At 42.6% G+C, this 27,223-nt stretch overlaps 1 protein-coding gene across 4 annotated transcripts in view; it reads right to left on the reverse strand.

Annotated features, from left to right (window-relative positions):
* NLRP3 (NLR family pyrin domain containing 3) overlaps positions 1 to 26,965 on the reverse strand; it is a 65,479-nt gene extending 38,514 nt beyond the window's left edge. For 2 of the 4 annotated variants that reach the window (XM_047861133.1, XM_047861125.1), the window contains exons 1-6: positions 26,923 to 26,965; positions 26,216 to 26,544; positions 14,139 to 14,237; positions 5,688 to 7,449; positions 2,883 to 3,053; positions 576 to 746 (exon numbers count right to left, since the gene is read on the reverse strand). In XM_047861133.1, the coding sequence (XP_047717089.1) occupies positions 576 to 746; positions 2,883 to 3,053; positions 5,688 to 7,449; positions 14,139 to 14,237; positions 26,216 to 26,498 (2,486 nt within the window). In that variant the 5' untranslated portion in view covers positions 26,499 to 26,544; positions 26,923 to 26,965. The remainder of the gene's footprint in view (positions 1 to 575; positions 747 to 2,882; positions 3,054 to 5,687; positions 7,450 to 14,138; positions 14,238 to 26,215; positions 26,545 to 26,922) is intronic. The other 2 variants (XM_047861147.1, XM_047861137.1) reach the window with 1 other exon arrangement.
* Positions 26,966 to 27,223: the final 258 nt, after the last annotated feature.

The following is a 27,223-nucleotide window of genomic DNA, read 5'->3' on the forward strand; positions in this document are numbered from 1 at the left end:
TAGCAGCACTCTCAACAATAGCCAAATTATGGAAAGAGCCTAAATGTCCATCAACTGATGAATGGATAAAGAAATTGTGGTTTATATACACAATGGAATACTACGTGGCAATGAGAAATAATGAAATATGGCCTTTTGTAGCAACGTGGATGGAACTGGAGAGTGTTATGCTAAGTGAAATAAGTCATACAGAGAAAGATAGATACCAAATGTTTCCACTCTTATGTGGATCCTGAGAAACTTAACAGATGACCATAGGGGAGGCAAAGGAAAAAAAAAAAGAGGTTAGAGAGGGAGGGATCCAAACCATAAGAGACTTTTAAAATCTGAGAGCAAACTGAGGGATTGATGGGGGTGGGAGGGAGGGGAGGGTGGGTGATGGATATTGAGTAGGGCACCTGTTGGGATGAGCACTAGGTGTTGTATGGAAACCAATTTGACAATAAATTTCATATTTAAAAAAATAAAATAAATAAAATAAAATAAATAAAATAAAATAAAATAAAATCGCTCATCTTGGCTCATTGAAGCCACAGCTCCTGCTTGCCTCACGAAGGAAAATATCTCAGACTCACCAGAGCTTCTTCAGATTGCAGAATAGATGCCTCAGTCCCACACAAAGAAGTTTGATTCCAAGATCTCCCAAGCTGTTGTGGCTCAGATCCAATTCTACCAGCTTCTGATTGCTGCTCAGGACCGAGGAGATGTTGAAGCAGCACTGATAGGAAAGGCAACATCGCCCCAACCTTCGTGCCAAGTACAGAAGCAGAAAGCATCAGAACACAGGCTGCTTATCTCGTCACTGCCTTCCAGTCTAAGCTTGTTTTCAGCACCAAACAGGGGCACTTGTGGTCTCATGTCACAAAGGGAAAATCTGAACCAAACTTATGTAAAGTGTCATCCTATCAGAACTCCTGCACACAGCCTGAAACTTACTGTGAAGTTCGTCCCCAAGCTCACTAACTCACAGACTGAGACCACAACTGCTGAGTGCATCAGTGAACTCCCTCTATAAATAATGGTCAGCTCTCCAATGTATACAAGGCACGTCCCTGTTTTATGCATGAAAAAGGTGGTGAACCTATGTGTTTCACTTCTTTAGCACATGTCCCTAACTGTGAAAATCCCTCACGTGGGCTCTACTCTAGGGCTTTACCCATCTACTTGTCTTTGCTAATCTTGTCCCCATTGTTCTGTTTGATGATTAAATCCCAGCCTTCCACCTACACTGAAATAGCAGGAAGCTCTAGTTCTTGACTTGTTTTACAACCACACACACACACACACACACACACACACACACCGCTATCACCAACACCACCGACAACAACTATGTGTCCCTGTCAGAGGAGCAAGAATAACATTCTCCTTTCCAGGACAATAGTTCATCATCCTAGAACCGCTAATCTTCCTTTCTGCCCCCATTTCCACACCAACTAGAAGTAAATGTATGACTAAATCACTGTGGTAAAATAAATCATTATCACCCATGTCTCCTGGTTTGTGTCTCACTCTCTGGAATCACACAGGGACACCCACCAGGGAGGTGGGGAGAATGGCATGGGATAGATATAGAGAGGCAGGTAAAGAGCCAAAAACAGAGCTTGAAGGCAAGAAGGGGATTTGTAATTTATCAAAAGAGCAGAGAGAAGCAAAAGAATGGCATGATCAAAGTAGAATTTTCTAAATAACCCTCTGACTTCTATATAGAGACTAGAATTGTAGGTGGTGAAAGTGAATGTGGGGAGACCAGTCAATATTCATTAAGTATGTATTTTTGAGCACTAATGTTTGCTGAGACACTTATCCTGACATTTCAGGGACAATGGAAAGATAAACATGAATCCTGACCCATGAAGCTGATGGTCTTGGAGGCCATTACAAAATCCAGGCAAGTAATCATGGTTGCTGGACCTGGGCTAGTGGTTTGTATAGGAGGTAAAATTGATAAGTATGATGTTGGGGTGGGTATGGTGATCAAGAGAGGGATTTATGAAAACACCCGGGAGTGGTAGACTCTAACGCTGGCTGTGTAGCTCATCCAAAATGCAGATGTGTTATGGAAGAGAGTTTGGGAGATGGCTCAGACACCTGTGTGCTCCTCTTGAGGCATGTAAGTCTGACTCACAGTTTGGGCTCAGAGCAACCACTCTTTATTAAGAAAGCTAAAGGAGAGTCCCTGTGACATTTCAATGTATACAAAATGTTTTGATGGGGTCCAGCCTAGGTAGCCGTTATACATGATGAAATTCTCTGATTCTCATCTAAGAGGATGGCCGGTGAAAAAATGGAAAACCTTGAAGGTCAGGCACTTTTTGTCACATCACCAACAAATGACTTAATTTCATTTCTCCTTCATTCTTCCCCATTTGAAACTTCCTGAACAACTGGCCTCCAATTCATTCTGCCTTCCCACCTCTTATAGGCTGAATTGTGTCTACCATTCCTTCCAAAAATTATACATTGAAGTCTTAATCCTAGGATTTCAGAATTGTGACTCTATTTGGCGATCAGGCTTTAAAGAGTTAAATGCGGTCATTAAATTGACCCCCATCCAATGCAACTGGTGTCTTTGAGGATATCAGACATGAATACAGGGACCGTGTGAAGACACAGGGAGAAGACCACCATCTGTAAGCCAATGAGGGAAGCCTCAGAAGAAACCAGCCCTGCTGACATCTTCATCTTGGACTTCTGGTACTGTGAAAAAATGAATTTCTGTTGTTTAAGCCTCTGGGTTTGTGGTACTTTGTTATAGCAGCCCTAGAAAACTAGTAAACCACTTATCTGGACCCTGAGGTCTTCCTCCAGTCCTCCCTATATCTCATTCACACACACACACACACACACACACACACACACACACACATGCAGGTTCTTACCACAATCTCTGAACATTACAGCCAGGACGCTGGAGCATCTCACATAACACCATCATCCCTGGGTCCCCCAGAGCATTGTCACTGAGGTTCAGTTCCGTGAGGTTCCAGCTAGTGCTTAGGACTGAGAAGAGACCCTGCCAAAGGCTAACAGTGAGATGGCAGTTCACCAACCTAGAAATTGTAAGGAAGGAAGAAAGAGAGAAAGGAAAATCAGGAGTGGCTTGGCACCAGACCAAGACTTCCCAAGCATTATAAAAAGACTTACAGAGGTTGCCTGGATGGCTCAGTCAGTTCAGCATCTGACTCTTGATTTCAGCTAAAGTTATGATTTCACAGTTCATGGGATTGAGCCCTGAATATAGCTCTGTGCTGACAGTGTGGAGCCTACTTGGGATTCTCTTTCCCTCCTTCTGTCTCTGCCCCTCCCCTGCTCTCTCTCTCTCAAAATAAATAAATAAACTTAGAGAAAAAAAAAAAAGAAATGACTCACAGAAACAAAGATTGCATACTGAGGAATAACAAAGGCTAGGGGGCCTTGGTATGACTGTCCTACACACCTTATTATGGAAATGGCTTGAGCGTGTGACTGGCTGCCTTTGTGCACCCCCTATCCCCTCTGTCAGATGTCCTTCTCCTCCCCTCTCATTGGTCAGCTGTCCTGCCCAAGGCCATGGACACTCTGGAAGTGATTCAGAGCCTAGTTCTGACACTGGCTACATAACAGCACCTGTGATGCTCTCAAAAACCCCTAGGCCAGTCCTCTCCATAGGAATAAGTCAGAATCTCTGAGATGGGACCAAGCATATCAATGTTTTTAAGACTTCCAGTGCTTCCAATGTGTAGCTCATGTTGAAATGCAGATTCTGACTTTGTGGGTCTAGGACTGGGCCTGCAATTCTGCACTTCTAACAAGCATGAGGTGGATGCCCATGCTGCTGACTTCAGAAGGTTCCAGAACACACAAAGCAAGCTCCTACCCTCTGAGGAACATAACTGTCATCTAGCAAGATGGGTGTCAGGCTTTTTATCAGGACTTGTATTCTAAGTCTCTGCAAGCCTTCTCCACGGCTGTGTAACCATGGTCAGGTCTCTTCTCAGACTAGTTTTTAGGGCCCTAATGAGCAGGTATGTCTCCTTCCCTCACTTCCTGTCTCTTTCTCCCCCCCTCCCATCCCCCTGCAGCTATTCTGAACTATTTCCCACCATAGAGACATATCCTGCTTCCCCAACTCCTGCCTTATGAACCCACTATTCCCTCTGAGCTGCCTTTGCCCATGCTTGGCTCCTCATGATCCATCCTTCAGAGTCCAGCTGCTCAAGGGCTCCCCACGGTGGGCTTCTGGTGCATCCTGCAGGTGTTCTTGCCATAACTGATTCCTCCCTATAGTCCATTCTTCTGTCCCAACTATCCCCACAACCAAACCTGACATCACTGTGAGCAGGGCCTGGGTCTCAGCAACACTGAAGCCCCAGTGGGTGGTCCTTGATGACCAAATGATAAATAAATATCATCCTGGAAGTGCTGCCAAGAGGGAGAGAGGGAGATGAAAATTCATTGCTCCTAGTAGAAGGGCCAGCCCCCTATCTCTTTAATTTTGTCTCATGTCAAGTGTTTTTTTTGGGGGGGGGGTTTGTTTTTTTGTTTTTGTTTTGTTTTGTTTTGTTTTGTTTTGTTTTGTTTTGTTTTTGCAGGTTAAACTCAAGCACATGCAGAGCATCTACCTTCCCACCGTTGCTGTGGCCATGTCCAAGCAGGGATTTCAGAGGTCAGGGAACTGAATTGCTTTGCTGTACAGACACACAAACTGGCTTCCAATCCCCTACAAAGTCGGTGAACAGACCTTGAAGAAGGTGCTCTTGAAGAGGAAGACCTTGGTGACTTCCTTGTTATAAACACAGTGTGAAAGCTTAAAAGTAACTTCTCCTTTCCAGCCCTATTTCCTTCAGTTTCTCTCATTATGTTTGTTCCAATGAAGTCATGTCAGTCCCCCATAGTCTCCTACATACACTGCTCCTCAGACCATATTTATACTTTGTTACACAGACACCACTGCCAAAATCCCTTTACCTTCTCCTACACTCACTCACATCCTACAGATCCTTCATGGCAAGCTCCAACATCACTCCTCTGAGAAACTTCTCCCTCCAGCACTGAAGGCCCTCTATCCTCTCTGTTCCTGGGACAGTCCTGTGATTGTTTTGCTGCTTGGGAATTGACTGGATACTATGCACTAGAGCCCCAAGTAGATTACAAGCAATTTGAGTTCACAACACTTGCATTCAACTCTCTTCCCCACGTAATACCTTGCACTGAGTTCACATCCACCAAACGTTTATTTTGTTGTTGGTGGTGGTGGTGGTGGCTTTTTTCTCATCCATTTGTCCACCTACCTTTCCTCTACTAGTCAATCTCTGCCGCTGAAGGAGTCTGGTAGAAATGGGTGGTGGTGGCATTATGTAGCTGTTGCAACCACATTTTTAAAATGCTTATTTATTTATTTTGAGAGAGCATGCACATTAGCAGGGGAGGGTCAGAGAGAGAGGAAGAGACAGAATCCCAACCAGGATCCATGCTGTCAGTGCAGAGCCCGATGTGGGGCTCAATTTCATGAACTATGTCATCATGACCTGAGCTAAAATCAAGAGGCTGATGCTTAACTGACTGACCCACCCAGGTAACTCTGTTGCAACCACATTTTAAAGACAATTGAGAAGTGGGAAGAGAGAAAGTGCCCAGAGAAAGGTGACTAGAAAGTGAAGGCAACACTACCATTCTACCACCTGCCTGAAGCCAAATTGTCTTACCGGTGAGTATAGGCAGCATGAGGATCTAGGAGGACACAGTGGTCCACCTCACAGTGTTGCACTTCCTCCTCCTCTTCCTCCTCCTCTTCCTTTGGAGAGTTATGAAGCAACCTCAGGGAAAGTGATTCCACACCTTGACAGTTCTCAATACAAAAAGAAGAAACTACATGGTCCATTCTGGTAGAGAGATTGATGTCAATTTGGGGGAAATGGCCCATGGCCTTTTGCACAAAGTCCTCCTCTTGCATCTCATATAGACAGTAGAACAACTCCAACTGGCTGGGCTGGATCTGCAGATTCTTGGCCTTGGCTTTCTTTTCAATCCATTTTAGCAGCTCCAGCCTGATTTGCTGAGAGATCTTGCAACTCAGTTTTTTCTCCAAGTAGGAGGTTCTCTCCTGGTTTACAAGGCCAAAGAGGAAACGGACAACGAAAATCAGATACCCCTTTTCAAACTTGCCATAGTTTTCCAGAAGGACTGTCACATCTCGGTTGGGAAGCTTGGAACCACTCAACAGCAAGCTCCCTGTGTCTCCCTGTCCCTCCTCTTCCAGCAAGTAGTACATGGCAGCAAAGAATTCCTGGAAGGTCATGTGGATGAAGCTGTAGAATTTCTCACAGTCCACTTCCTTCTGGAATAGGTTGATCCTCAAGAAAGCAGATACATCTGCCTTCTGAAGGCCATGATTCCTAAGGTCACACTCCTCAAACAGGATTTTCTGGTTCCAGATTCCATCTGCGGCCAAGGAACAGAGACCCCGGAGGTTAGTAGAGACATCGTGGTTCTGGTTCCCTCTGCGGGATTGCAACAAAGTGGAGAGGAAGAAGATGTACACTGCAGTGGTGGTCTTGGATGTCTGGGCAAGACTCTTGCCACTGTCCATCTGCTGCTTCAACCCAGTGCACACAATCCAGCAAACCAAGGGGATAAAGCACATGGTGAAGAGGATCTCATTCTCCTGAATCAGCCTGAAGGCCTCCCTGGCTTGCTGCTCATCTGAGAAATACTTGAAAAAGTATTCCTTTCTTTTGGCCTCTGAGAAACCCAGGATCTCCACATGACGGGGCCGGTCCAGCAAATGCTGTAGTTTCTCCAGAGCCACAGGTCTCGTGGTGATAAGTAAAGAAGCCTCGGGAAGCAGCCTCTTTCTGATGAGGCTGCTCAGGAGAATGTCTCCCCGCTCTACCTTCTGCCAGTTTGTACAGAGCGCCTCTGTGTGCTCATCAAAGGCACCCTGAAGTTCATCGAAGCCATCCATGAGGAAGAGAATCCGAGAAGGCTTGCTCACAATCTTGCATATGGGTGGGTTTGGATCTGGGCAGCAGCTGACAATCAGGTCTCCCAGGCTCCTCCGTGTCCCGAGACTCACTTCCCGACAGTGGATATAAAACAAATAGTCAAACCTGTCCTGGTAAATTTTCTCTGATGCCCAGTCCAACATGATCTTCCTTGCCAGTATTGTTTTCCCAATGCCTGCTGCTCCCTGGAATACCACCGTGTGAACAGGCTCAGAGTGTTGGTCGTCAGGCTCAAACAGTAATTCCACATTCAGGGAGCTCACAGGGCTGTCCAGCATCTTGGCTGAAGTCCTGCCGATGGCCAGGAGCTCATGTTCCCTCTCTTGCTGGTTCTTGTGTTCCTTGACAAGACGCAGCCTGGTATAGCGTTTGTTGAGGTTCACACTCTCACCCAGACGAGCATTCCTATCTTTGATACACTGGAATCTGCTCCTCACATGTTTTTTGTACTTCTTACAGTAATCTGAGGCAAAACAGAAAGGTAGACTTTGGGAGAAGCCCAAGCACATGAAAGCTCTCAACAAGGGTCTCTGGTCCATAGGGAGTGATGACCAGAGCTAAGAAATGGAAAGTGCAGGTTCTCTTCACTGCACAGGTACAGACGGTCCCAGAAAATCTAGGATGTCAAAATCTTCCTATACACAGCTGAGCAGAAGAACAGCAAAGTGCCACAGGCACTGTCACCTACCAGAAAATCCTTTTCTACAATGTTTATTTATTTATTTTTGAGAGAGAGAAAGAGAGAGAGTGCAGGGAAGGGGCAGAGAGAGAGAGAGAGAGAGGGAGAGAAAGAGAGACTCCCAAGCAGGCTCTTCACAGTCAGCTCAGAGCCTGCTGCAGGGCTGGAACTTATGAACCATGAGATCAGGACCTAACCCAAAATCAACTTTACCAACTGAGCCACCCAGGTGCCCCCAGAAAGTCATTTATTTTTCTTCTATCTTATTCCTTTAGGTCAGCATCCCATACCTTTTAAAACCTGAAACACTCGGAGGTCGGCGGCAAGATGGCGGCTTAGGAGGACGCTGGGCTCACCGCACGTCCTGCTGATCACTTAGATTCCATCTACATCTGCCTAAATAACCCAGAAAACCGCCAGAGGATTAGCAGAACGGAGTCGCCGGAGCCAAACGCAGACGAGAGGCCCACGGAGGAGGGTAGGAAGGGCGGCGAGGCGGTGCGCGCTCCACGGACTGGCGGGAGGGAGCCGGGGCGGAGGGGCGGCTCGCCGGCCAAGCACAGCCACCGAATCTGGCTTGCAAAAGCGGAGGGGCCTGACGGACTGTGTTCCCACAACAAGCGCGACTTAGCGTCTGGGAGGTCATAAGTTAACAGCTCTGCTCGGAAAGCGGGAAGGCTGGAGGACAAAGGGAGGGAGAGCGGCTGAGCCCCCTGACAACAGAGCTCAGTTTGGTGGGGAACAAAGGCGCTCGCCAGCACCATCTCCCCCGCCCATCCCCCAGCCGAAATCCCAAAGGGAACTGGTTCCTGCCAGGGAACTTGCTCGCTCCGCGCAAACACCCAACTCTGCGCTTCTGCGGAGCCAAACCTCCGGCAGCGGATCTGACTCCCTCCCGCTGCCACAGGGCCCCTCCTGAAGTGGATCACCTAAGGAGAAGCGATCTAAGCCTGCCCCTCCTGCCCCCGAGCACCTTGCCTACCCACCCCAGCTAATACGCCAGATCCCCAGCATCACAAGCCTGGCACGGTGCAAGTAGCCCAGACGAGCCACACCACCCCACAGTGAATCCCGCCCCTAGGAGAGGGGAAGAGAAGGCACACACCAGTCTGACTGTGGCCCCAGCGGTGGGCTGGGGGCAGACATCCGGTCTGACTGCGGCCCCGCCCACCAACTCCAGTTATACACCACAGCACAGGGGAAGTGCCCTGCAGGTCCTCACCACGCCAGGGACTATCCAAAATGACCAAGCGGAAGAATTCCCCTCAGAAGAATCTCCAGGAAATAACAACAGCTAATGAGCTGATCAAAAAGGACTTAAATAACATAACAGAAAGTGAATTTAGAATAATAGTCATAAAATTAATCGCTGGGCTTGAAAACAGTATACAGGACAGCAGAGAATCTCTTGCTACAGAGATCAAGGGACTAAGGAACAGCCACGAGGAGCTGAAAAACGCTTTAAACGAAATGCATAACAAAATGGAAACCACCACAGCTCGGCTTGAAGAGGCAGAGGAGAGAATAGGTGAACTAGAAGATCAAGTTATGGAAAAAGAGGAAGCTGAGAAAAAGAGAGATAAAAAAATCCAGGAGTATGAGGGGAAAATTAGAGAACTAAGTGATACACTAAAAAGAAATAATATACGCATAATTGGTATCCCAGAGGAGGAAGAGAGAGGGAGAGGTGCTGAAGGGGTACTTGAAGAAATAATAGCTGAGAACTTCCCTGAACTGGGGAAGGAAAAAGGCATTGAAATCCAAGAGGCACAGAGAACTCCCTTCAGACGTAACTTGAATCGATCTTCTGCACGACATATCATAGTGAAACTGGCAAAATACAAGGATAAAGAGAAAATTCTGAAAGCAGCAAGGGGTAAACGTGCCCTCACATATAAAGGGAGACCTATAAGACTCGTGACTGATCTCTCTTTTGAAACTTGGCAGGCCAGAAGGAATTGGCACGAGATTTTCAGGGTGCTAGACAGAAAAAATATGCAGCCGAGAATCCTTTATCCAGCAAGTCTGTCATTTAGAATAGAAGGAGAGATAAAGGTCTTCCCAAACAAACAAAAACTGAAGGAATTTGTCACCACTAAACCAGCCCTACAAGAGATCCTAAGGGGGACCCTGTGAGACAAAGTCCCAGAGACATCACTATAAGCATAAAACATACAGACATCACAATGACTCTAAACCCGTATCTTTCTATAATAACACTGAATGTAAATGGATTAAATGCGCCAACCAAAAGACATAGGTTATCAGAATGGATAAAAAAACAAGACCCATCTATTTGCTGTCTACAAGAGACTCATTTTAGACCTGAGGACACCTTTAGATTGAGAGTGAGGGGATGGAGAACTATTTATCATGCGACTGGAAGCCAAAAGAAAGCTGGAGTAGCCATACTTATATCAGACAAACTAGACTTTAAATTAAAGGCTGTAACAAGAGATGAAGAAGGACATTATATAATAGTTACAGGGTCTATCCATCAGGAAGAGCTAACAATTATAAATGTCTACGCACCGAATACTGGAGCCCCCAAATATATAAAACAATTACTCATAAACATAAGCAACCTTATTGATAAGAATGTGGTAATTGCAGGGGACTTTAATACACCACTTACAGAAATGGATAGATCATCTAGACACACGGTCAATAAAGAAACAAGGGCCCTGAATGAGACATTGGATCAGATGGACTTGACAGATATATTTAGAACTCTGCATCCCAAAGCAACAGAATATACTTTCTTCTCGAGTGCACATGGAACATTCTCCAAGATAGATCATATACTGGGTCACAAAACAGCCCTTCATAAGTTTACAAGAATTGAAATTATACCATGCTTACTTTCAGACCACAATGCTATGAAGCTTGAAATCAACCACAGAAAAAAGTCTGGAAAACCTCCAAAAGCATGGAGGTTAAAGAACACCCTACTAACGAATGAGTGGGTCAACCAGGCAATTAGAGAAGAAATTAAAAAATATATGGAAACAAATGAAAATGAAAATACAACAATCCAAACGCTTTGGGACGCAGCAAAGGCAGTCCTGAGAGGAAAATACATTGCAATCCAGGCCTATCTCAAGAAACAAGAAAAATCCCAAATACAAAATCTAACAGCACACCTAAAGGAACTAGAAGCAGAACAGCAAAGGCAGCCTAAGCCCAGCAGAAGAAGAGAAATAATAAAGATCAGGGCAGAAATAAACAATATAGAAACCAAAAAAACTGTAGAGCAGATCAACGAAACCAAGAGTTGGTTTTTTGAAAAAATAAACAAAATTGACAAACCTCTAGCCAGGCTTCTCAAAAAGAAAAGGGAGATGACCCAAATAGATAAAATCATGAATGAAAATGGAATTATTACAACCAATCCCTCAGAGATACAAACAATTATCAGGGAATACTATGAAAAATTATATGCCAACAAACTGGACAACCTGGAAGAAATGGACAAATTCCTGAACAACCACACTCTTCCAAAACTCAATCAGGAGGAAATAGAAAGCTTGAACAGACCCATAACCAGTGAAGAAATTGAATCGGTTATCAAAAATCTCCCAACAAATAAGAGTCCAGGACCAGATGGCTTCCCAGGGGAGTTCTACCAGACGTTTAAAGCAGAGATAATACCTATCCTTCTCAAGCTATTCCAAGAAATAGAAAGGGAAGGAAAACTTCCAGACTCATTCTATGAAGCCAGTATTACTTTGATTCCTAAACCAGACAGAGACCCAGTCAAAAAAGAGAACTACAGGCCAATATCCCTGATGAATATGGATGCAAAAATTCTCAATAAGGTACTAGCAAATCGAATTCAACGGCATATAAAAAGAATTATTCACCATGATCAAGTGGGATTCATTCCTGGGATGCAGGGCTGGTTCAACATTCGCAAATCAATCAACGTGATACATCACATTAACAAAAAAAGAGAGAAGAACCATATGATCCTGTCAATCGATGCAGAAAAGGCCTTCGACAAAATCCAGCACCCTTTCTTAATAAAAACCCTTGAGAAAGTCGGGATAGAAGGAACATACTTAAAGATCATAAAAGCCATTTATGAAAAGCCCACAGCTAACATCATCCTCAACGGGGAAAAACTGAGAGCTTTTTCCCTGAGATCAGGAACACGACAAGGATGCCCACTCTCACCGCTGCTGTTTAACATAGTGCTGGAAGTTCTAGCATCAGCAATCAGACAACAAAAGGAAATCAAAGGCATCAAAATTGGCAAAGATGAAGTCAAGCTTTCGCTTTTTGCAGATGACATGATATTATACATGGAAAATCCGATAGACTCCACCAAAAGTCTGCTAGAACTGATACAGGAATTCAGCAAAGTTGCAGGATACAAAATCAATGTACAGAAATCAGTTGCATTCTTATACACTAACAATGAAGCAACAGAAAGACAAATAAAGAAACTGATCCCATTCACAATTGCACCAAGAAGCATAAAATACCTAGGAATAAATCTAACCAAAGATGTAAAGGATCTGTATGCTGAAAATTATAGAAAGCTTATGAAGGAAATTGAAGAAGATTTAAAGAAATGGAAAGACATTCCCTGCTCATGGATTGGAAAAATAAATATTGTCAAAATGTCAATACTACCCAAAGCTATCTACACATTCAATGCAATCCCAATCAAAATTGCACCAGCATTCTTCTCGAAACTAGAACAAGCAATCCTAAAATTCATATGGAACCACAAAAGGCCCCGAATAGCCAAAGGAATTTTGAAGAAGAAGACCAAAGCAGGAGGCATCACAATCCCAGACTTTAGCCTCTACTACAAAGCTGTCATCATCAAGACAGCATGGTATTGGCACCAAAACAGACACATAGACCAATGGAATAGAATAGAAACCCCAGAACTAGACCCACAAACGTATGGCCAACTCATCTTTGACAAAGCAGGAAAGAACATCCAATGGAAAAAAGACAGCCTCTTTAACAAATGGTGCTGGGAGAACTGGACAGCAACATGCAGAAGGTTGAAACTAGACCACTTTCTCACACCATTCACAAAAATAAACTCAAAATGGATAAAGGACCTAAATGTGAGACAGGAAACCATCAAAACCTTAGAGGAGAAAGCAGGAAAAGACCTCTCTGACCTCAGCCGTAGCAATCTCTTACTCGACACATCCCCAAAGGCAAGGGAATTAAAAGCAAAAGTGAATTACTGGGACCTTATGAAGATAAAAAGCTTCTGCACAGCCAAGGAAACAACCAACAAAACTAAAAGGCAACCAACGGAATGGGAAAAGATATTCGCAAATGACATATCGGACAAAGGGCTAGTATCCAAAATCTATAAAGAGCTCACCAAACTCCACACCCGAAAAACAAATAACCCAGTGAAGAAATGGGCAGAAAACATGAATAGACACTTCTCTAAAGAAGACATCCGGATGGCCAACAGGCACATGAAAAGATGTTCAGCGTCGCTCCTTATCAGGGAAATACAAATCAAAACCACACTCAGGTATCACCTCACGCCAGTCAGAGTGGCCAAAATGAACAAATCAGGAGACTATAGATGCTGGAGAGGATGTGGAGAAACGGGAACCCTCTTGCACTGTTGGTGGGAATGCAAATTGGTGCAGCCGCTCTGGAAAGCAGTGTGGAGGTTCCTCAGAAAATTAAAAATAGACCTACCCTATGACCCAGCAATAGCACTGCTAGGAATTTATCCAAGGGATACAGGAGCACTGATGCATAGGGGCACTTGTACCCCAATGTTCATAGCAGCACTCTCAACAATAGCCAAATTATGGAAAGAGCCTAAATGTCCATCAACTGATGAATGGATAAAGAAATTGTGGTTTATATACACAATGGAATATTACGTGGCAATGAGAAAAAATGAAATATGGCCTTTCGTAGCAACGTGGATGGAACTGGAGAGTGTGATGCTAAGTGAAATAAGCCATACAGAGAAAGACAGATACCATATGGTTTCACTCTTATGTGGATCCTGAGAAACTTCACAGGAACCCATGGGGGAGGGGAAGGAAAAAAAAAAAAAAAAAAAAAGAGGTTAGAATGGGAGAGAGCCAAAGCATAAGAGACTTAAAAACTGAGAACAAACTGAGGGTTGATGGGGGGTGGGAGGGAGGAGAGGGTGGGTGATGGGTATTGAGGAGGGCACTTTTTGGGATGAGCACTGGGTGTTGTATGGAAACCAATTTGTCAATAAATTTCATAAAAAAAAAAAAAAAAAAAAAAAATAAAACCTGAAACACTCAATCACCTCCCCGTGGTGACTTCCCTTGGGACTACAAGGAGCCATGTGAACACTGATCTGTTTCTTCAGCTCTAGTGGATTTCCTGAAATGGACCTCTGTACCCCCAAGGAGCAGGAACATATAGGATGAACAAGCTTCCCAGCCTCCAAAGCAGGATTTCCAAACCCAATGGGAAGCACTATTCCCATTGCTTACCCTTCTTTTTTTTACAAATAGAGATTCTGGATAGGTACCCGAATAAACCCATCCACTCTTCTTCAAGGCTTTCTTCCCGGTATACCACATGTGCATTATCTGAAAACAAAAGGAAAAAGAAATACAAATTTAAAATCCAGGACTCCTGACTAAGGTGACATAATTCAGACCCAGTACCCAACAGCTGGCACAGCTCAAAGTCCCCTGTTCCAGATCTCTCCCAAACAAAAACAGAGCTCAGAGCTGCAAATGACAGGTGTGCAGCTGGACATCCACTTCGTGGCATTCATGCACTTTTAAATGTCTAAATATCCCCAAGATGGCTATGGACCAGCAGGATTATCCTTCCCTGCCCCCGAATGTCTGAAATTAGTCATACCCACATTCTTAGTCTCCCAAAGTAAGAATTACCAATCTAGTTTGTCTAACTCAGTAGTTCACTATCCCAGCTGACTTGAGATTCACTTAGGAAGCTTTAAAAATATTGACTCTGAGGTGCACCTGGTAGCCTAAGTTGGTTGAGTGTCAGACTCTTCATTTTGACTCAGGTAATGATCTCATGGTTTAGAAGTTCCAGTCCCATGTCAGGTTCTGTGCTGACTCCTGGAAGCTGCTTAGGATTCTCTCTCTCCTGCTCTCTCTTCCCTGCCCCTGATTGCTCCCTCTCTCTATCTCAAAATAAATAAAAACATATTTTAAAATACTGATTCTTGGACTCCACTCGCAGTGATTATTTTTCAATTTATCTGAGGTAGGGTCCAGCACCATTGTGTATAATAATAGATAAATAAATATAAAATAAAAGTTATATATATATGTATATATATATATTTTTTAATATAATTTATCGTCAGTGGGGCGCCTGGGTGGCTCAGTCGGTTAAACTTCCAACTTCGGCTCAGGTCATGATCTCACAATTCATGGTTTCAAGCCCTGTGCCAGGCTCTGTGCTGACAGCTCAGAGCCTGGAGCCTGCTTCAAATTCTGTGACTCCTTCTCTCTCTGTCCCTCCCCTGCTCATGTGCTCTCTCGCTCTCTCTCAAAACTAAATAAACAGATTATATATATATATATATATATATATATATATATATATAATTTATTGTCATGTTAGCTAACATTCATTGTATATAGTGTATAGTGTGCTCCTGGTTTGGGGGTTAGATTCCCATGATTCATCACTTACACACAACACCCAGTGCTCATCCCAACAAATGCCCTCCTCAGTGTCCATCACCCATTTTCCCCTCTCCCCCATCCACCCCCATCAACTTTCAGTTTGTTCTCTGTATTTAAGAGTCTCTTATGTGTTTTCCCCCTCTCTGTTTGAAACTAATTTTTCCCTTTCCCTTCCCCCATGGTCTTGTGTTAAGTTTTTCAAGATCCACATATGAGTGGGAACATATGTTATCTGTCTTTCTCTGACTTATTTCACTCAAGATAATACCCTCCAGTTCCATCCATGTTGTCATACATGGCAGGATTTCATTCTTTCTCATTGTCAAGTAGTATTCCATTGTACATATAAACCACATCTTCTTGGAGGTTGCGGCAAGATGGCGGCTTAGGAGGACGCTGGGCTCACCGCACGTCCTGCTGATCACTTAGATTCCATCTACACCTGCCTAAATAACCCAGAAAACCGCCAGAGGATTAGCAGAACGGAGTCGCCGGAGCCAAACGCAGACAAGAGGCCCACGGAAGAGGTAGGAAGGGCGGCGAGGCGGTGCGCGCTCCACGGACTGGCAGGAGGGAGCCAGGGCGGAGGGGCAGCTCGCCGGCCAAGAAGAGCCCCCGAGTCTGGCTTGCAAAAGCGGAGGGGCCTGACGGACTGTGTTCCCACAACAAGCGCGACTTAGCGTCTGGGAGGTCATAAGTTAACAGCTCTGCTCGGAAAGCGGGAAGGCTGGAGGACAAAGGGAGGGAGAGCTGCTGAGCCCCCTGACAACAGAGCTCAGTTTGGTGGGGAACAAAGGCGCTCGCCAGCGCCATCTCCCCCACCCATCCCCCAGCCGAAATCCCAAAGGGAACCGGTTCCTGCCAGGGAACTTGCTCCCTCCGCGCAAACACCCAACTCTGCGCTTCTGCGGAGCCAAACCTCCGGCAGCGGATCTGACTCCCTCCCGCTGCCACAGGGCCCCTCCTGAAGTGGATCACCTAAGGAGAAGTGATCTAAGCCTGCCCCTCCTGCCCCCGAGCACCTTGCCTACCCACCCCAACTAATACGCCAGATCCCCAGCATCACAAGCCTGGCAGGGTGCAAGTAGCCCAGACGAGCCACACCACTCCACAGTGGATCCCACCCCTAGGAGAGGGGAAGAGAAGGCACACACCAGTCTGACTGTGGCCCCAGCGGTGGGCTGGGGGCAGACATCAGGTCTGATTGTGGCCCTGCCCACCAACTCCAGTTATACACCACAGCACAGGGGAACTGCCCTGCAGGTCCTCACCACTCCAGGGACTATCCAAAATGACCAAGCGGAAGAATTCCCCTCAGAAGAATCTCCAGGAAATAACAACAGCTAATGAGCTAATCAAAAAGGACTTAAATAACATAACAGAGGTGAATTTAGAATAATAGTCATAAAATTAATCGCTGGGCATGAAAACAGTATACAGGACAGCAGAGAATCTCTTGCTACAGATATCAAGGGACTAAGGAACAGTCACGAGGAGCTGAAAAACGCTTTAAACGAAATGCATAACAAAATGGAAACCACCACAGCTCGGCTTGAAGAGGCAGAGGAGAGAATAGGTGAACTAGAAGATCAAGTTATGGAAAAAGAGGAAGCTGAGAAAAAGAGAGATAAAAAAATCCAGGAGTATGAGGGGAAAATTAGAGAACTAAGTGATACACTAAAAAGAAATAATATACGCATAATTGGTATCCCAGAGGAGGAAGAGAGAGGGAAAGGTGCTGAAGGGGTACTTGAAGAAATAATAGCTGAGAACTTCCCTGAACTGGGGAAGGAAAAAGGCATTGAAATCCAAGAGGCACAGAGAACTCCCTTCAGACGTAACTTGAATCGATCTTCTGCACGACATATCATAGTGAAACTGGCAAAATACAAGGATAAAGAGAAAATTCTGAAAGCAGCGAGGGGTAAACGTGCCCTCACATATAAAGGGAGACCTATAAGACTCGTGACTGATCTCTCTTTTGAAACTTGGCAGGCCAGAAAGAATTGGCACGAGATTTTCAGGGTGCTAGACAGAAAAAATATGCAGCCAAGAATCCTCTATCCAGCAAGTCTGTCATTTAGAATAGAAGGAGAGATAAAGGTCTTCCCAAACAAACAAAAACTGAAGGAATTTGTCACCACAAAACCAGCCCTACAAGAGATCCTAAGGGGGACCCTGTGAGACAAAGTCCCAGAGACATCACTACAAGCATAAAACATACAGACATCACAATGACTCTAAACCCGTATCTTTCTATAATAACACTGAATGTAAATGGATTAAATGGGCCAACCAAAAGACATAGGGTATCAGAATGGATAAAAAAACAAGACCCATCTATTTGCTGTGTACAAGAGACTCATTTTAGACCTGAGGACACCTTTAGATTGAGAGTGAGGGGATGGAGAACTATTTATCATGCGACTGGAAGCCAAAAGAAAGCTGGAGTAGCCATACTTATATCAGACAAACTAGACTTTAAATTAAAAGCTGTAACAAGAGATGAAGAAGGACATTATATAATAGTTACAGGGTCTATCCATCAGGAAGAGCTAACAATTATAAATGTCTATGCACCGAATACCGGAGCCCCCAAATATATAAAACAATTACTCATAAACACAAGCAACCTTATTGATAAGAATGTGGTAATTGCAGGGGACTTTAATACACCACTTACAGAAATGGATAGATCATCTAGACACACGGTCAATAAAGAAACAAGGGCCCTGAATGAGACATTGGATCAGATGGACTTGACAGATATATTTAGAACTCTGCATCCCAAAGCAACAGAATATACTTTCTTCTCGAGTGCACATGGAACATTCTCCAAGATAGATCATATACTGGGTCACAAAACAGCCCTTCATAAGTTTACAAGAATTGAAATTATACCATGCTTACTTTCAGACCACAATGCTATGAAGCTTGAAATCAACCACAGAAAAAAGTCTGGAAAACCTCCAAAAGCATGGAGGTTAAAGAACACCCTACTAACGAATGAGTGGGTCAACCAGACAATTAGAGAAGAAATTAAGAAATATATGGAAACAAACAAAAATGAAAATACAACAATCCAAACGCTTTGGGACGCAGCAAAGGCAGTCCTGAGAGGAAAATACATTGCAATCCAGGCCTATCTCAAGAAACAAGAAAAATCCCAAACACAAAATCTAACAGCACACCTAAAGGAACTAGAAGCAGAACAGCAAAGGCAGCCTAAACCCAGCAGAAGAAGAGAAATAATAAAGATCAGAGCAGAAATAAACAATATAGAATCTAAAAAAACTGTAGAGCAGATCAACGAACCAAGAGTTGGTTTTTTGAAAAAATAAACAAAATTGACAAACCTCTAGCCAGGCTTCTCAAAAAGAAAAGGGAGATGACCCAAATAGATAAAATCATGAATGAAAATGGAATTATTACAACCAATCCCTCAGAGATACAAACAATTATCAGGGAATACTATGAAAAATTATATGCCAACAAATTGGACAACCTGGAAGAAATGGACAAATTCCTGAACACCCACACTCTTCCAAAACTCAATCAGGAGGAAATAGAAAGCTTGAACAGACCCATAACCAGCGAAGAAATTGAATCGGTTATCAAAAATCTCCCAACAAATAAGAGTCCAGGACCAGATGGCTTCCCAGGGGAGTTCTACCAGACGTTTAAAGCAGAGATAATACCTATCCTTCTCAAGCTATTCCAAGAAATAGAAAGGGAAGGAAAACTGCCAGACTCATTCTATGAAGCCAGTATTACTTTGATTCCTAAACCAGACAGAGACCCAGTCAAAAAAGAGAACTACAGGCCAATATCCCTGATGAAGATGGATGCAAAAATTCTCCATAAGATACTAGCAAATCGAATTCAACAGCATATAAAAAGAATTATTCACCATGATCAAGTGGGATTCATTCCTGGGATGCAGGGCTGGTTCAACATTCGCAAATCAATCAACGTGATACATCACATTAACAAAAAAAAAGAGAAGAACCATATGATCCTGTCAATCGATGCAGAAAAGGCCTTCGACAAAATCCAGCACCCTTTCTTAATAAAAACCCTTGAGAAAGTTGGGATAGAAGGAACATACTTAAGGATCATAAAAGCCATTTATGAAAAGCCCACAGCTAACATCATCCTCAACGGGGAAAAACTGAGAGCTTTTTCCCTGAGATCAGGAACACGACAAGGATGCCCACTCTCACCGCTGCTGTTTAACATAGTGCTGGAAGTTCTAGCATCAGCAATCAGACAACAAAAGGAAATCAAAGGCATCAAAATTGGCAAAGATGAAGTCAAGCTTTCGCTTTTTGCAGATGACATGATATTATACATGGAAAATCCGATAGACTCCACCAAAAGTCTGCTAGAACTGATACAGGAATTCAGCAAAGTTGCAGGATACAAAATCAATGTACAGAAATCAGTTGCATTCTTATACACTAACAATGAAGCAACAGAAAGACAAATAAAGAAACTGATCCCATTCACAATTGCAGCAAGAAGCATAAAATACCTAGGAATAAATCTAACCAAAGATGTAAAGGATCTGTATGCTGAAAACTATAGAAAGCTTATGAAGGAAATTGAAGAAGATTTAAAGAAATGGAAAGACATTCCCTGCTCATGGATTGGAAAAATAAATATTGTCAAAATGTCAATACTACCCAAAGCTATCTACACATTCAATGCAATCCCAATCAAAATTGCACCAGCATTCTTCTCGAAACTAGAACAAGCAATCCTAAAATTCATATGGAACCACAAAAGGCCCCGAATAGCCAAAGGAATTTTGAAGAAGAAGACCAAAGCAGGAGGCATCACAATCCCAGACTTTAGCCTCTACTACAAAGCTGTCATCATCAAGACAGCATGGTATTGGCACCAAAACAGACACATAGACCAATGGAATAGAATAGAAACCCCAGAACTAGACCCACAAACGTATGGCCAACTCATCTTTGACAAAGCAGGAAAGAACATCCAATGGAAAAAAGACAGCCTCTTTAACAAATGGTGCTGGGAGAACTGGACAGCAACATGCAGAAGGTTGAAACTAGACCACTTTCTCACACCATTCACAAAAATAAACTCAAAATGGATAAAGGACCTATATGTGAGACAGGAAACCATCAAAACCTTAGAGGAGAAAGCAGGAAAAGACCTCTCTGACCTCAGCCGTAGCAATCTCTTACTCGACACATCCCCAAAGGCAAGGGAATTAAAAGCAAAAGTGAATTACTGGGACCTTATGAAGATAAAAAGCTTCTGCACAGCAAAGGAAACAACCAACAAAACTAAAAGGCAACCAACGGAATGGGAAAAGATATTCGCAAATGACATATCGGACAAAGGGCTAGTATCCAAAATCTATAAAGAGCTCACCAAACTCCACACCCAAAAAACAAATAACCCAGTGAAGAAATGGGCAGAAAACATGAATAGACACTTCTCTAAAGAAGACATCCAGATGGCCAACAGGCACATGAAAAGAGTTTCAGCGTCGCTCCTTATCAGGGAAATACAAATCAAAACCACACTCAGGTATCACCTCACGCCAGTCAGAGTGGCCAAAATGAACAAATCAGGAGACTATAGATGCTGGAGAGGATGTGGAGAAACGGGAACCCTCTTGCACTGTTGGTGGGAATGCAAATTGGTGCAGCCGCTCTGGAAAGCAGTGTGGAGGTTCCTCAGAAAATTAAAAATAGACCTAACCTATGACCCAGCAATAGCACTGCTAGGAATTTATCCATGGGATACAGGAGCACTGATGCATAGGGCCACTTGTACCCCAATGTTCATAGCAGCACTCTCAACAATAGCCAAATTATGGAAAGAGCCTAAATGTCCAGCAACTGATGAATGGATAAAGAAATTTTGGTTTATATACACAATGGAATATTACGTGGCAATGAGAAAAAATGGAATATGGCCTTTCGTAGCAACGTGGATGGAACTGGAGAGTGTGATGCTAAGTGAAATAAGCCATACAGAGAAAGACAGATACCATATGTTTTCACTCTTATGTGGATCCTGAGAAACTTAACAGGAACCCATGGGGGAGGGGAAGGAAAAAAAAAAAGAGGTTAGAATGGGAGAGAGCCAAAGCATAAGAGGCTGTTAAAAACTGAGAACAAACTGAGGGTTGATGGGGGGTGGGAGGGAGGAGAGGGTGGGTGATGGGTTGAGGAGGGCACATTTTGGGATGAGCACTGGGTGTTGTATGGAAACCAAATTGTCAATAAATTTCATTAAAAAAAAATAATAATGCTGATTCAAACAGGCATGCACATGCACCCCAATGTTTATAGAAGCACTATCAACAAAAGCCAAATTATGGAAAGGGCCCAAATGCCCATTGACTGACAAATGGATTAAGAAGATATATATACACAACCCCATCTTCTATATGTATGTATATGCATATATAATGGAATTTTACTCAGCAATCAAAAAGACAGAATCTTGCCATTTGCAACAAGGTGGTTGAAAGTAGAATGTATTATGCTAAGTGAAATAAGTCAGTCAATGAAAAATAAATATCCTATGATTCCAATCATATGTGGAATTTAAAAAGCAAAACAGATGAACATAGGAGAAGAGAAGGAAAAATAAGATAAAAAGAGAAAGGGAAGCAAATCATAAGAGACTCTTAAATACAGAAAGCAAACTGAGGGTTGCTGGAGGGGTATTGGGTAGGGGGACAGGCTAAATGTGTGAGGGGCATTAAGGAGGGTACTTGTTGAGATTATCACTGGGTGTTAAATGTAAGTGATGAATCACTAAATTGTACTCTTGAATTCATGTTACACTATATGTTAACAAACTTGGATTTAAATAAAATTTTAAAAATTAAAAAGAAATTAAAAAGAAAAAGGAAATTAAAAAAAAGTAAAAAAAAAAAAGAAATTGTGGTTTATATACACAATGGAATATTACGTGGCAATGAGAAAAAATGGAATATGGCCTTTTGTAGCAACGTGGATGGAACTGGAGAGTGTGATGCTAAGTGAAATAAGCCATACAGAGAAAGACAGATACCATATGGTTTCACTCTTATGTGGATCCTGAGAAACTTAACAGGAACCCATGGGGGAGGGGAAGGAAAAAAAAAAAAAAGAGGTTAGAATGGGAGAGAGCCAAAGCATAAGAGACTGTTAAAAACTGAGAACAAACTGAGGGTTGATGGGGGGTGGGAGGGAGGAGAGGGTGGGTGATGAGTATTGAGGAGGGCACCTTTTGGGATGAGCACTGGGTGTTGTATGGAAACCAATTTGTCAATAAATTTCATTAAAAAAAAATAAAAATAAAAATCACAGATTTTAATCTTGAAAAAAAAATAAAAAAATAAAAAATAAATAATCTTACTTATAAAAAAAATAAAATAAACCACATCTACTTTATCCATTCATCAGTTGATGGACATTTGGGCTTTTCCCATAATTTGGCTATTGTTGAAAGTGCTTCTATAAACATTGGGGTATATGCACCACTTTGAATCATCACTCCTGTATCCTTTGGATAAATTCCTAGTAGTGCTATTGCTAGGTTATAGGGTAGTTCTAGTTTTAATTTTTTGAGGAACCTCCACACTGTTTTCCAGATCAGCTGCACCAGTTTGCATTTCCCCACCAACAGTGAAAGAAGGTCCCCATTTCTCCACATCCTCACCAGCATCTGTTGTTTTCTAAGTTGTTAATTTAGCCACTGTGACAAGTGTGAGGTGATATCTCAGTGTGATTTTGATTTGTATTTCCCTGATGATGAGTGATGAGCGTCTTTTCATGTGTTTGTTAGCCATCTGGATGTCTTCTTCGGAAAAGTGTCTACTCAAGTCTTATGCCCATTTCTTCACTGGATTATTTGTTTTTTGGGTGTTGAGTTTGGTAAGTTCTTTATATAGTTTGGATAAAAACCCTTTATCTGATATGTTATTTGCAAATATCTTCTCCTATTCTGTCAATTGCCTTTTAGTTTTCTTGATTGTTTCCTTTGCAGTGCAGAAGTTTTTTATCTTGATGAAGTCCCAATAGCTCATTTTTGTTTTTAATTCCCTTGCTTTCGGAGATGTGTTGAGCAAGAAATTGCTGTGGCTGAGGTCAAAGAGGTTGTTGCCTGATTTCTCCTCTAGGGTTTTGATAAGCACTTAGGTCTTTCATTTATTTTGAGTTTATTTTTGTGAATGGTGTAAGAAAATGGTCCAGTTTCATTCTTCTGTTTGTAGCACCCAATATATTTTGAAAGCTCCAACATGCATCTACAGTTGAGAATCATAGATCTAAACAGTCACTAAATTACACATCCCAAAGAAGCATTTCACCAGAGAAATTAAAGTACAATAGAACAAGTGCTAAGCAACCAGGGAAAATATTTGAGAGATAATTTTAGATGAGCAGGAACCCAAGAGCAACATAAAAGATTCCTGGTAAAGGGGCATCTGGGTGGCTCAGCTGGTTTACTGTCCAACTTCAGCTCAGGTCATAATCTCACGGTTCATGAATTCAAGCCTCATGTTGGGCTCTGTGCTGACAGCTCAGAGCCTATAGCCTGCTTCCAATTCTGTGTCTCCCTGTCTCTCTGCCCCTCCCATGCTGCACTCTGTCTCTCTCAAAAATAAATAACCATTAAAAAAAATTTTTTTTAAGATTCTACGTAGGTGTCTACTTATTCTGAATGCAAATGCTATTGATAACTCGGTCACAAAACAAAATCTAAATATTAACTCAAACCAAAACCATGACTTAATTCTTAATCTAAAACCTAACCCTACAATCTTCTCCCCCTCAACAACAACAAAACAAAAACAGACTTCTAACCCTAGTTATAATTCTTCCATCTCAGAGCCCAGTTACAGAAGCCAAGATAGCATAGTAGTTAAGAGCCAGGATCCAGCCCAAGGCACACCTGGCACTGAATCCAGGTCTTGGATCTGACTGAAACAGAGTCTCAGGCAACCAGAATCTCTTTCAGACTCACTTCAAGTTGTTGGCCAACCTCCAGAATGATCTTCTATTTGCAAAACTGAAACTCTAACCATTAAACAATTCCCCATTCCCCACTGCCTGCAGCTCCTAGCAACCACTTTCTGTCTCTATAAATTTAACCACTGTAGTAGCTCTTATAAATGGAATCATACTGTGTTTTTCTTTTTGTGTCTGGAGTGTCTTATTTAGTAATGAAACTGAAAGTTCATTTGAAAGTGCTAGCCTCATGGCGCCTGGCTGGCTCAGTTGGTAGAGCATGCAACTCTTGATCTAGGGGTTGTGAGTTCAAGACCTATGTTGGGTGTAGAGCCTACAAAGAAAATTTTTTAAAAATGCCAGCCTCATGGAGTTCTTACAAGGAATTACCAATATCCATAAAAACCGCTTAAGTGAACCACTTCTGCCACTATGATTATTACACCTTAATTTGGTTAATTAGTATATAAGTAAGGACACAATTTTAATTATATTATTATATGCATTTTTTATAACATCCCGCTGCTGTGCATCCCCACCTCATGCCCCTATTATCATGTTTCTGTCCCTCATTGTGTCCATATCACTGACCCATTCGCCATACTTCTCCTGATCTGCTGATTCATTTTTATTCCTCCTTTCTACTAGCTCAACATCATCATTCTGTGATCTTCTAGGTTCCTTTGAGCCCTTTCTTGTACCCTTCCCTTGTTCAAAACATCAAGCCAGAAAGGAAAACTCTACCCCCAACATGTCCACAGTTCCTAGGGGATAGATGAGCCATGAGTTGGATTTTTAAAGGAGCTAGAAGGAAACCAAACTGCTTTCCTCCAATGTCTCATGGGAGTATCATGAGAGGAAGAAAGAGGATAAAGCCAAGATGATAAATGGAATTATTAAAAAACAAAGGTTAACTTTATTGCATCAAAAGATACCATCAACAGAGTGAAAAGGCAATCCATGGAATGGAAGAAAGTATTTGCAAATAATATATTTGATAAATAGTTAATATCCAGGACATAAAAAGAGTCCTCACAAGTCAACAACAGCAACAACAAATACCCCAATTAAAATATGGGAAAAGGGAGTTGAATAGACATTTCTCCAAAGATACACAAATGGCTAAAAACCACATGAAAAGTCATTCAGTATCAGTAGCCAATCAGGAAATGCAACTCAAAACTGCAATAAGATATCATCTCACAGCCATTAGAATAGCTACTATCAAAACAAAAATAAAATAAGTGTTGGGGATGAGGAAAAATTAGAACCCTTGTACACTGTTGATGTGAGTGCAAAATGGTGCAGCCACTGTGGAAAACATTATGGGAGTTCCTCAAAGAATTGGACCTAGAATTACCATATCATCCAATAATTCCACTTCTGAACATACACCCAAAGGAACTGAAAGCAGGGTCTCAAAGAAACTTGTACCCACATGTTCCTACCAGTATTAGTCACAAGAATCAAAATCTAGAAGCAATCTGAATGTCCACTGATGGATGAATAGGTGAACAAGATGTGGTATACATATACCAGGGGATATTATTACACCTTAAAAAGGAATGAAATCACGTCATGTGTGACAACATGGATGAAGCTCAAGGACTTTATCTTAAATAAAATAAGCCACATACAAACAAATAGTTTATGATTCAATTTATAAGAGGTACCAAGAGTAGTCAGATTCATAGAGACAGAAAGTGGTGGCTCAAGAGGCTGAGGGGAAGGGAATGGAGAATTGTTATTTAATGGGTACAGAGTTTTGTAAGATGAAAAAAAGTTCTGGAGATTGATTGCACAACATGACTCTGCTTAACACTACTAAACCATATGTTTAGAAATGGTAAGAGGGTAAATTTTATGTTATGTGTATTTTATCACAATTTTTAAAAATGTTGTCTTCCTTCCACTTACCCCACTGTGGCTCATCCCTCTTAGCTTTTTCATAAAGGTCTCTCCTGTTGATTGCAGCAAAAATCCACACTGCCATGGCCCATGCCTTCTCCTCACCATTGAAGTCAATCATCAAAGTAGCTAGATCCATGTGGTCTGCCTTCTCTGTCTGACTCCGAGGGAGTGGGCTGAACCCCTTTTGAGAAGGGTAGTCTTCTAAGTGCATCTTGAATTTCTTAAAGTCCGTGTCCCCCAAATCCTCCAGGTAACGGGCCAACTTGCAGCGGACACTTGCCATGTTCATCCGTGGCTCTGGTCAGGGTCTTTGGGCATAGGTCCACACTGGGAAGCTAGAACAGTGGAAGCAGACAGGTAAGGAGAGTCATTTTTTAATTCTGCCCTCTTTAGAGAGAATTAAACTATGAAAAATCCAGAATACAAAACAAAAACTATAACCCAACTGTGAGTTGCCATCTTTAATTTTAAGAAATGAACCAGGGGCACCTGGGTGGCTCAGTCAGTTAAGTGCCCGACTTTGGATTTCAGCTCAGGTCATGATCTAGGGGTCATGGGACTGAGCCCCACATCGGGCTCCATGCTGAGCCTGGAGCCTGCTTGGGTTTCTCTCTCTCCCTGTCTCTGCCCCTCCCCTGCTCATTCGCATTCTCTTTCTCTCTCAAAATAAATAAATAAACATCAAAAAGAAAAAAAATGAACCAAATACCTACCAGAATGTTCTCCTGTTAGCTTGACTCAGGAGTGTGTCCTGAGCCATGGAAGAAAGGTGTCCCTGTGGACAGAAACAGTAATTAAACCCACAAACGCAACTGCATTAACAGCCTTATATATGCGCAAACCAACTGCTCTGTGATGTCACTTCCAAATGTCACCGAGAGAATTTTGTTCTCACCAATTACTGGGCTATGGCCTACGATAAACTCTTCATTACTCCTCACCTTCACTTTCCTCATCTATAAAATGACAGAGTGGAAAATATGGCTCTTAAGTTCCTTCTAATTGAAAGGCTCT

This window comes from Prionailurus viverrinus, chromosome A1 (genome assembly GCF_022837055.1).
Source record: "Prionailurus viverrinus isolate Anna chromosome A1, UM_Priviv_1.0, whole genome shotgun sequence".
Lineage (NCBI taxonomy): Eukaryota > Metazoa > Chordata > Mammalia > Carnivora > Felidae > Prionailurus > Prionailurus viverrinus.